Source organism: Cherax quadricarinatus, chromosome 16 (assembly GCF_038502225.1).
Source record: "Cherax quadricarinatus isolate ZL_2023a chromosome 16, ASM3850222v1, whole genome shotgun sequence".
Lineage (NCBI taxonomy): Eukaryota > Metazoa > Arthropoda > Malacostraca > Decapoda > Parastacidae > Cherax > Cherax quadricarinatus.
This window is the reverse complement of record NC_091307.1, coordinates 9,204,589-9,216,288: the sequence shown is the minus strand read 5'-3', so window position 1 is coordinate 9,216,288 and position 11,700 is coordinate 9,204,589. Positions and strand designations below refer to the sequence as shown.

The 11,700-nt window shown below is 39.0% G+C and overlaps 1 protein-coding gene across 2 annotated transcripts in view; it reads right to left on the bottom strand.

Annotated features, from left to right (window-relative positions):
* Positions 1 to 5,195, bottom strand: part of bon (tripartite motif-containing protein bonus) — a 183,977-nt gene extending 178,782 nt beyond the window's left edge. Inside the window, exon 1 of one of the 2 annotated variants that reach the window (XM_070085386.1) lies at positions 4,259 to 5,195. In XM_070085386.1, coding sequence (XP_069941487.1) covers positions 4,259 to 5,060 — 802 coding nt within the window. In that variant the 5' untranslated portion in view covers positions 5,061 to 5,195. The remainder of the gene's footprint in view (positions 1 to 4,258) is intronic. The other variant, XM_070085387.1, reaches the window with a different exon arrangement.
* Positions 5,196 to 11,700: the final 6,505 nt, after the last annotated feature.

The window sequence follows — 11,700 nt, the reverse complement described above, 5'->3', positions numbered from 1 at the left end:
TATATATATATATATATATATATATATACACACACACACATTATATACGGTATTGGTCTCACAGGCCACAAATGTTACTAGAAAAAAAAATCAGAAAAGAAAAGAAAAAAGTATGAAAAACGCACAATAAACAAATGCGATTTTGCGGAAGTCGCTGATGTTGCCGCCACCTGGTCATTTTGGGTTAACTTTACGCCTCTATATCTCGGTAAGTACTGATCAGAATTTTTTTTTGTTTCATTGCCTTCACAAAATTATTATTTTTAATTCTGTAGGAAAAAATAATTTTCGGATTTTTCAAAATTTCTTGGACACTGAAGCACCCATTGAAATTTGGCCTCTGGACCCTGAAAGGGCTAAAGAGTGCAGATATAGCTACTTTGCATAAGGGAGGTAGCAGAGAACTAGCCAAAAATTACAGACCAGTAGCCCAAACACCACACAACATCATTACTAAGTGCTAAACCCACAAGGGTCATACAGTGATTCCACATCATAAAAATCTTCGAAAGAGTGATGAAATATCAAATTACAAACTTCTGGAACAGCACATTCTTCATAACCAAACCAGCATGGTTTTAAAACTGGAAGATCTTGCCTGTCTTGTCTTCCTTTGCGGATGACACCCGAATTGATGACAGTGACCTCCATCGAAGACACCGCAAGACTTCAAGCGGACATCAACCAAATCTTCACATGGGCCACTCAAAACAATATTAAGTTCAATGAAGAGAAATTTCAATTACTCAGATATGGAAAACTTGAGGAAATTAAAACTATATCAGGGTATACAACAAATTCTAACCATACAATAGAGCAAAAGGACCTGTGAGTGATAATGTCAAAGGATCTCACCTTCAAAGACCACAACAATGTATCTACTGCATCTGCTAGGAAAATGATGGCTAATGAAAACCTTCAAATCTAAGGATGCCAAGCTCTCTTCAAATCACCTGTTCTCTCTAGGCTGGAATTCTGCTGTACACCAACTTCCTCCTTCAAGGCATGCAAAACTGCTGACCTGGAATGTGTACAAAGAACTTTCACGGCACACATAAGTATGATAAGGCACCTAAATTACTGGAAACAGTTGAAGTCCCTTAATTTGTATTCCCTGGAATGCAGGAGAGAGAGAGAGGGAGAGAGATACATGATAATATACACTTGGAAAATCCTAGAGGCATTAATACTAAACTCGCACACGAAAATCACTCCCTATGAAAGCAAAAGGCTCAGCAGGAGATGCAACATTCCCCCAATGAAAAGCAGGGATGCCACGAGTACACTGAGAGACAACACAATAAATGTCAGGGGCCCAAGACTGTTCAACTGCCTCCCAGCATACATAAGGGGGATTACCAATAGACCCCTGGCTGTCTTCAAAAAGGCACTGGACAGGCACCTAAAGTCAGTACCTGACCAGCCAGGCTGTGGATCGTGCATCAGTTTGCATGCGGCCAGTAGTAACAGCCTGGTTGATCAGACCCTGATCCACCACTAGGCCTGGTCTCAGACCGAGCTGCAGGGGTGCTGACCCCAGAAATCCCCTCCAGGTATACTCCAGGTATGTCACAAATGCTAAACCACTATGTAAGAATTACCAAGGCATTTTAAGAAAACCAAATCGTAGACGTGATATATGGAGATTTTGCAAAAGCATCTGACAAATGCGATCATGGAATGATTGCACACAAAATGAGGGCCACAAGTATAACTGAGAAGATAGACAGAGGGATTTTCAAGTTTCTAACACACACAATGCATAGTAGTAGTAAACATCAAAATCCAGCATCAGTGAGGTAAAAAGCTCAGTTCCTCAAGACACTGTTCTGGCACCTCTTCTATTTCTTATCATTGCAGACATAGATAAAAACACCCATCACAGTTTTACATCATTATCATCAGATGACGCTAAAATAAACATGAAAGTTACCTTGGTAGACAATACCCAAAAATTACAGGAAGAAATAAGGAGGGATTTTCCAGTGGGCAGTGAAGAACAGTATGATGTTCAACGGTGATAAGTTCCAACCTTAGGTATGGAAATGATGAAAAACTCAAAAGGGACAATGTATACAAAACAAAATGAAAGGAACACGTTTAAGACCTGGGAATAATTACGTATATCAGCTGACCTTTCTTTCAAAGAACACAATAACACCAATGTCATGACAGTCAGGAAGATAACAGAGTTGATAATGACAATTTTCAAAACAAAAGAAATAGTGCCAATGGTGATACTTTTCAAATCGCTTGTGCTCCCTCATTTGGAATATTGCTGTGTTCACAGCCCCATACAGGGCAGGGGAAATTTCAGAGTTGGAATAGATAGAGACTGTTTACTGCTTGCATAGAGCCAATAAAGTATTTAAATTACTGGGAATGCCTTAAACTCCTAAATATGTACCCACTGGAGCAGAGGAGAGAGAGATATATGATAATACATGTATATACCTGTGGCATACCATTTACAATGGGTCCCCATTTATGCACACACTGTCATCTATCTGTCAGCCATGAATAAATCCAATAAATGGTTTCTTCTATACTATGTGACACTAACTGGCACTATTTAGGTCCATATACACAATATTGTTTTCTTTATCTTGGTCTACCACCTCAAATACCTTACAAAAAAGATTACGTAGTTAATTTATAAGGTCAGGCTATGATTCAGTTAATATATCTTTCAAGGTGGTTTCAAACTGCATCTGCAATAACTGATGTCATCAACTTTCCCACAATTGAGATTAGGCTTACTGGTCTATAATTTGAAGCTAAGGGCCTACAATTTCCCACTTTACATATGAGCATTGTATTTGCCATTTTCCACTTATCCAGTATGATACCCATTTGCAGCAATCTGTTGAAGAATTTAGCAAATGGTTTGCTAAGGTCCTACTTACAGAAGCACCTGCTAGCTGTTAGCTGCTCCAACTGATTAGCGTGTTTGTGTAGATCAGTCAACTGTGTATCAATGGGTGTTTTCCAGTCTATGTTACTTTTCAATCTTTCCATCAAGAAAATTAATTTGCATTTCAGTGTGTCTCACCTTTTCACTAACTTCTGAAGTTTGCATTTCAGACTTCAAAAGTTAGAAATATCTTTATTTCTACAATTACATGTACAATGTATACAAGCCTAGCTGACATCAATGACATAATGCTATATAGAAAGCCCCTTGTTATGCAGAGCATTTCAGGCAAATTAGGTCAATTTTGTCCCCAGGATGTAATCCACAACAGTCGGCTAACACCCAGGTACCTATTTTACTGATAGGTGAAGAGGGACAGCGGATGTCTTGAGATGACACATCCTAATGGTTTCACCTGTACCAGAGATGAAACCCGGACTTCAGTGTGTAAACTGAGTGAGATGTATGAGCTCGGCCAATGTGTTTTGCACAGTTTGTTGGCAAGCAATGGCTTTCACTAGCTTATTAATTTTGCTAGGTAAGTTTTCAAGTGAAATGTTGGCTACACTGAGGGTATCATAATTTTCATTCAAGTAATTTATTTTTGTGTCATTAGTTATTTATGAAATTGGCCAAATTTGGATTTCTCCAAGTGCCATCAAAACCTTCAATGATTCTAAGGACACATAAGGCAATTTAGGTATACAACAATAGTACATGATTAAACTTTAACTATTAATGCTTTCTCCAAGCTGTAACCTATACGAGTATTTTACTTGCTGGTTAATAAGTAACAATACAATTTTTGAACATAGGAACAGAGCTATGTACTGCAGAGCTCCTCTAAAACATTCATATATTGTTGGGTAAAGACACAAATGCAGTATAGTGTAATCCTTTTATTGACATTTTGCCCAAAGAGAGCTTTATCAAGTCACAAATAGATCTATCTGGGGAGAAAGAATGTACTTACATATATATAGTGAGAGCATCCTTTCTCTCCAGGTAGATCCGTTTGTCACCTGATAAAGCCTACCGTGTGGGTGAAACGTTTTCAATAAAAGGTTCGCAATATACTGCAATTGTATCTATCTTGTCAGTATTTTATACCCTTTCTCTCCATGTTTTCATTAAGAGTACAATATTTTCTCAATTTAAAATGTCACATATTTATAGTGTGACAAGGGAAAATATTACATAGAAAAATAAAATATAATATGAAAATTTCCTAACATGGTAAGAAGGAAACAAGAATCTAAAGAGCTGAAAGGTGCACTATAAATTCTATGAAGTAATTCCTCGTCAATATTACCTAAAGTCAACTTAATAGTAGCATACACTCACTTGCAACAATATCTTCATCTTTGTTCATTTCTGGTTCAGCTGCTTCATGAGTTAGACATTTACTACACGCAGAGTGGAGACACGGTAAGAGTTTAGGCTCCTGGTCCATTGCACTAGAGTCACAAAACACACAATGCACATTGTCCCAACTAAACTGATCCTCAGGCTCGTTAGGGCCAGTTCCAGACACACTGCCCTCACCACCCCCACTACTGGCACTAGAATCCCCCCCTCCCTCCATCATTTCAGTTTCAGGCTCCCGGGCCACTGTTTCAACATGATCTTCAATGGGCACCGTGTTCTTTTCTGGCACGGTCCAGGTTCTAGTCGTTTCACTCTCAGAAACTTGTTCTGTGTCATTTTGTACACTTAGTCGTTCTAGTTGTGAGACTGTGGGTGTGGAGTCGTGTTCTACTAGTGTGTTAGGTTGGTGTGGGGAGGACGACTCAGTACTGGGGTGTCGTGGGTCGTGAGAGTCGTCCCCACCAGCCTCACTATCCAACTCGGGGAGCTCCCCGTCCTCCTCACCCGCCTCTACCCCAGTGTCACCATCAGGTATGGAGCTCCCCGCTGCCTCTGGAGTCTGCTCAGAGGCTGACGGAGGCGTGGCAGGGGTATCTACGTCATCTTGGAGTAGTTTAAGAGGCTGGTGGTCATCGGCGTCCATTCCCCCGTGCCTGTCTGCCGCTGCCGACTCCTCGTCCGCTGCCTCCCCGCCTACCATTGGTAAACTCTCTATCTGCACTCCCACTAGATTCTCCAGGGCCGTTAAAGGCCGTAAATCTAGACTGGACTCCGCCATGGTTTGGAGCTGGCATCAGGCTTCACCCTCATTTAAATCAAGTCCGTTTCATGAGCAAAATAATAGCACTTGGTGTACTAGCATCGCCGACATGTTTCTTGTTGTGTACGACTGCACTGAGGCATTCTGGGTACCAGGTCTACCACCAACCTTGTATTTACATCATACATTTAACCCTACCTCACTGACAGTATTACCACAATACTCCTTTTAATTCATTCATTCATTAAAATTTCTTTGAGGTTATAATTATTCAAGGAATATAATCTTATGAAGGTTTGATGCTATTTACGGTTGGTATTGAGAGTAAGCGGGATTTTTAACTGCCATATCGCAAGCTTCCTTGCTTTGTACTACTTAATCAATCTATCTCATACAGTGAAGCCATGTAATAAATCCACGATACAATGATCTTATATATAGTATATAAGTTTTTACAACATTTATTTCTGCATTTAACAAAAATTTCTTCTTGATATGCAGTACAGAGCATTCCTTAGTGTTACATAGACAATAGACAATATTATTGTATACAAACGCGTTCCATCTACGACTTTACAAATTTACACTTTAGATCACTTCTTAAGGCTTATCAGTTCTTGGAAAAAATAATAAATATTGTCTCTAACCTTCAAGTATGACTTAAACCATAATATAATTAAGCTGTTTTATTGATATCTTTATTATGCAACCCATACTAATCTTGTGGGTGGTAGTCAAAGACCTTCAGAGGTAAATAATGGGTCCAGGGCCTGGACCCCAACATTTTTATTTGCTAAGCATGATGAAGACAGTAGAGCACTATAGGAAGATCTGAATAAGTTGATGCAATGGTGAGAGAAGTGGTAGATGCAGTTTAATGTTGGCAAATATAAGGTTCTAAGCCTAGGAAAAGAGAATAAGCATGACACTTATGAACTGAATAATGTAGATCTCACTCACTGATTGAGAAAAATATTTAGAACTTTTGGTTAACACCAATCTGAAGTCAAGACAACACTGTATAAGTGTTCGCAATAAAGATAACATAATTCTTGGCTTCATATCAAAAAGTTTAAATAATAGCTTCATATCAAAAAGTTTAAATAATAGGAGTCCTCAATTTTATACATACTTGGACCCTTACTGATTTAACGCTTTGTTATGATTATATATATATATATATATATATATATATATATATATATATATATATATATATATATATATATATATATATATATATATATATATATGTAGATGTCGTGCCGAATATGTAAAACTGGTCAATTAGCAAGAACTCATTTAAAATTAAGTCCTTTCTAAAATTTTCTCTTATACGTTTAAAGATATATTTTTTTCATTAATGTTGATGTAAAAATTTTTAATTTTGCACCAAAAGGAACTTAGAAAACTTACCTAACCTTATTATAACAAGCACAATTTATTTTAGCCTAACCCAACTAAATATATTTTAGATTTGCTTACAATAATTTAATACTAAACAAACACAGTGAAATATATTTTTTTCGTTAGGTTCAGAATGATTTTGGCGAAATTATTGCATACACAAATTTTCACTTGTCCTATACGGCAAGATGAACGTTGCTATTTAAGCCAAGATCGCAAGTTCTGCCTATTCGGCACGACATATATATATATATATATATATATATATATATATTCTTTCTTCTTTCAACACACCGGCCGTATCCCACCGAGGCAGGGTGGCCCAAAAGAAAAAACCAAAGTTTCTCCTTTCAAATTTAGTAATATATACAGGAGAAGGGGTTACTAGCCCCTTGCTCCCGGCATTTTAGTCGCCTCTTACAACACGCATGGCTTACGGAGGAAGAATTCTGTTCCACTTCCCCATGGAGATAAGAGGAAATAAACAAGAACAAGAACTAGAAAGAAAATCGAAGAAAACCCAGAGGGGTATGTATATATACGCTTGTACATGTATGTGTAGTGTGACCTGAGTGTAAGTAGAAGTAGCAAGACGTACCTGAAATTTTGCATGTTCATGAGACAGAAAAAAGGACACCAGCAATCCTACCATCATGTAAAACAATTACAGGCTTTCGTGTTACACTCACTTGGCAGGACGGTAGTACCTCCCTGGGCGGTTGCTGTCTACCAACCTACTACCTAGGATATTACCTGGAGTTTACCTGGAGAGAGTTCCGGGGGTCAACGCCCCCGCGGCCCGGTCTGTGACCAGGCCTCCTGGTGGATCAGAGCCTGATCAACCAGGCTGTTGCTGCTGGCTGCACGCAAACCAACGTACGAGCCACAGCCCGGCTGATCCGGAACTGACTTTAGGTGCTTGTCCAGTGCCAGCTTGAAGACTGCCAGGGGTCTGTTGGTAATCCCCCTTATGTGTGCTGGGAGGCAGTTGAACAGTCTCGGGCCCCTGACACTTATTGTATGGTCTCTTAACGTGCTAGTGACACCCCTGCTTTTCATTGGGGGGATGGTGCATCGTCTGCCAAGTCTTTTGCTTTCGTAGTGAGTGATTCTCGTGTGCAAGTTCGGTACTAGTCCCTCTAGGATTTTCCAGGTGTATATAATCATGTATCTCTCCCTCCTGCGTTCCAGGGAATACAGGTTTAGGAACCTCAAGCGCTCCCAATAATTGAGGTGTTTTATCTCCGTTATGCGTGCCGTGAAAGTTCTCTGTACATTTTCTAGGTCGGCAATTTCACCTGCCTTGAAAGGAGCTGTTAGTGTGCAGCAATATTCCAGCCTAGATATATATATATATATATATATATATATATATATATATATATATATATATATATATATATATATATATATATATATATATATATATATATATATATATATATATATATATATATATTAGAAAGAAAGAGTACTGCAGCAGACCTACTGGCCCATGCAAGGCAGGTCCAAGTCACACCCACTCATGTACATTTCTAACCTATTTTTAAGGCTACTCAAGGTTTTAGCTTCAATTCAGCCCAGCTGTATTGATATCCAAGTATTTGCTGATTTTGTTAGGTGTGCCATAAACATGTGATTCCTCGTGCATTATAGTGATGATAGATGATAAACTGACTGGTGTCAGTCTTCTTCTGCCTCAAATTCACGAAGTTTCAGTTGAAATTCTTTTTGCATTATTGTACTCAAACTTAAAGTTGAAAATTCAAAGATATAACCTACTCCCTTGTTGAAGGCATACACCTTTGTCAAACCAGCAGTTCTGCTTTGCATTTGAAGGCCATAAAGTTGGTAGAATTACCGACAATATGTAAAGTAAAAGGACACAAGTGCAATGTCACATTAGTTGCACTTGTGTCCTTTTACTTTACATTTGAAGGCCAACCTGTGTCTAGCTTCTGACATTTGATCGTTCCATTTGTCACTCACAGAGCCAAAAGCACTTATGGATAATAGGGAATCACTTACAACTTAGATGTTGTTAGGTAAGACACATATGCAACAGTTAGACAACTTTATTCCGAAACGTTTTGCCTACACAGTAGGCTTCTTCAGTCGAATACAGAAAGTAGGCAGGAACAGTAGAGATGTGAAGACGATGTAATCAGTCCATCACCCTTGAAGTCGTAGAATTTCGGAATAAAGTTGTCTAACTGTTGCATATGTGTCTTACCTAACAACCTGTCGGTATTGTATACCATTTTGATGTTCATCTTGTCAGACACTGTAACACATGGCATCTTGGTACAGAAAACACCTTGGACAAGCTTTTCAAGTGAGAAGTGTTGGATCTGAGAGGGACATGACCTCTCAGTGGTTACATTCCCACTACTACTACTACTACTACTACTCTGCACCTCTCCTTCCGACAGTATTTAAGTCTCCGCACTGTCGCTTGATCTTCAGATAGTTCCTGACTATGGAACTGAACTTCTCCAGGCCGAGGGACTGACAACCTCAAATTCTACGACTACAAGGGTGATGGACTGATTACATCGTCTTCACATCTCTACTGTTCCTGCCTACTTTCTGTATTCGACTGAAGAAGCCTACTGTGTAGGCGAAACGTTTCGGAATAAAGTTGTCTAACTGTTGCATATGTGTCTTACCTAACAACCTGTCGGTATTGTATACCATTTTGATGTTCAACTGAGATGTTAACATAAGGTATATGGATACATTTGAGTGCAAGGAATAGGGCGAAGAGATCAGTGTGTATAATGGAAGCCCAGTTTTTAATGCACGCTCCAATTTTAAAGCTTTATTTATTTATTTATTTAATAATTTGAACATACATACAGAGGTACAAAAAAGTACAGGTAAGAGCAGCATGCCAAAGCCACTTGTATGCATAGCATTAAGGGCTGGCTTAAAATTAACTTAAGATTAACTAAGCAATGATGTAATCAGTGATAAAACATTATTGTAAACAGATAACAATAAATCACAAATGAGTATTACAAAGACAGGTCATATGGTTGCATGAATTGCTGTACATTCAGTAGAATGGAGTATTCTGTTAGATAGTGTATTTAAAAAATAACAAAGTTAGATTGGGTCTTAGGTTTAACATTTATGTGATATAATTGTGAGAAACATTTAAGATATACAATTTATAAGGTTCAGTTATTCAGTATTTATTTGGTTTTGGGTGAGTAAGTGATCTTTGAGAAGAGACTTGAATTTATAAACAGGTAGTGTTTCTTTTATATTTACAGGTAATGAATTCCAGATTTTAGGGCCTTTTATGTGCATTGAGTTTTTGCATAGTGTGAGATAGACACGAGGAACATCAAAGAGTGATCTGTGCCTTGTGTTATGGTCATGTGTTCTGTTGAGGTTGGCAAGGAGATGTTTGAGGGGAGGGTTAATATCAGAGTTAAGTGTTCTATGTATGTAATAGGTGCAGTAATAAGTATGGATGTTTTGTATGGTGAGTAGGTTTAGAGTTTTGAATATTGGTGGAGTGTGTTGCCTGTAGTGGGAATTTGTTATCATTCTGACTGCAGCCTTTTGTTGGGTAATTAGTGGTCTGAGATGGTTAATTGTTGTTGAGCCCCATGCACAAATTCCATAGGTGAGATAGGGGTAAATAAGAGAGTGATATAGGGCCAGGAGGGCTGACTGTGGAACATAGCCAACTAATTGATGTGTTTCTGGATTTATATTAGAACTGGGGGTAGTTGACTTTTTTGAAATATATATGATGATTGGTGTTCTGGTCTCGTGTACTTCGTTTACACAATTTGCATCTTCTGCTGCACTATAGCTGGTGATACTCATGCAACCTTCCAGAGATATTTGTAGCACAATCGAAGCTGGGCGGAAGTGACATCAAGAGTCTGCTGATTTTGCTGGATGTACCATAGACATGTGGCTCCTCCTGCATGATAGAAGGATGATAGGCGGACTGATTGGTGTCAGTCTCCCTTAGTCTCACGTTAATGAAGTTCAGCTGAAGTTAATTTCGTGTTATTGCCTTCAAACTAGTAATGGACAGCCCAAGAAGGTGTACGCTGATTACATTATTCACAATCCTACCATACCTGTGTTTGGATTGTGACACAAGCTTGCCACCATTGACACTCATGCAGTTAAGAACATTAACGGATGATAGACTTAGTTACAATTAAAATGTCAACCTTAGATACATAGACGCATTTGAGTCTAAGGAGTATAGCAGACAGTTCAGTGTGAAGGGTAGAAGACAAATTGTTAGTGCGTGCTCGAATGTCTGCATGCGATCCATCACTCTGTATAACAACAGCGGCACTACCAGCTGCACCAATGACTTGGTGAGCAGAGCCATCAACATACATAATTTGTACAACTTAAGAAATTTTGGATGTGGTTTTTTTTTTTGGGGGGGGGGGGAGGAAGTGATGGATAGTGGTTTGGAATGAGCTAATTTTCCCTGATGCGGGGAAGTGTCGCCGTTTTCTTGCTTGACATACAGTATATCATGTATCTGATTCATTCGGAGGTGAGTTCCAAATTTTACGATCCATCTGGAGGAGTGATCACCAGTGCTAAAGAAAGTTTGGAGGGCTTTTGTGCATGGTTTGCCTGAGCATATCAACATCAGTGAGAACATTTTTTTTTGCAGTGACACGATCTCTGATGCTTCGAGTTGCAGATTCTTTTCTCGTGTTAAGAATTTTGGCAGTACGAGGACATTGCCTCGTTCTGCATTTTTTTACGCCTTTCGTGCTTCCAGTTGGACACAAGAGTAAGTAAGGGTGTGGAAGAATTAACTAGTAATCTAATGTAAGCAAAATACATAATTTTCACAATTTTAACATCAACTCCATACTTGGGATGAAAACCTGCTACAACAAGTGTTCTCAGACTTTCTTTGTATTGCCAACAAGGTCTTGTTGCAACAAGTCCAAGTACTGGGACTTTATGACCTAGATACTCGTATCTTGGTACGTATTCTAGTCGAGACCCATCATGTAGCTGGACTGTGCTTCTCTGTCGAGGAGGCCTCCTGTTGAGTATCTCTGTTTTCTCAGCCGATATGACCAACCCCAGATCCTGGTTAAGGATGTGCATGGTTAAGGCTGTTGGAGAATCCGGCGATGTGAATCATTATATCACAGCAAAGCTAATCATACGTATTGTGCACAATCGTGAGGTGCTTCTCAGGGGAATTGTGCGCACGGCCTATCAGCGCTTCAGTTGAGTGTAG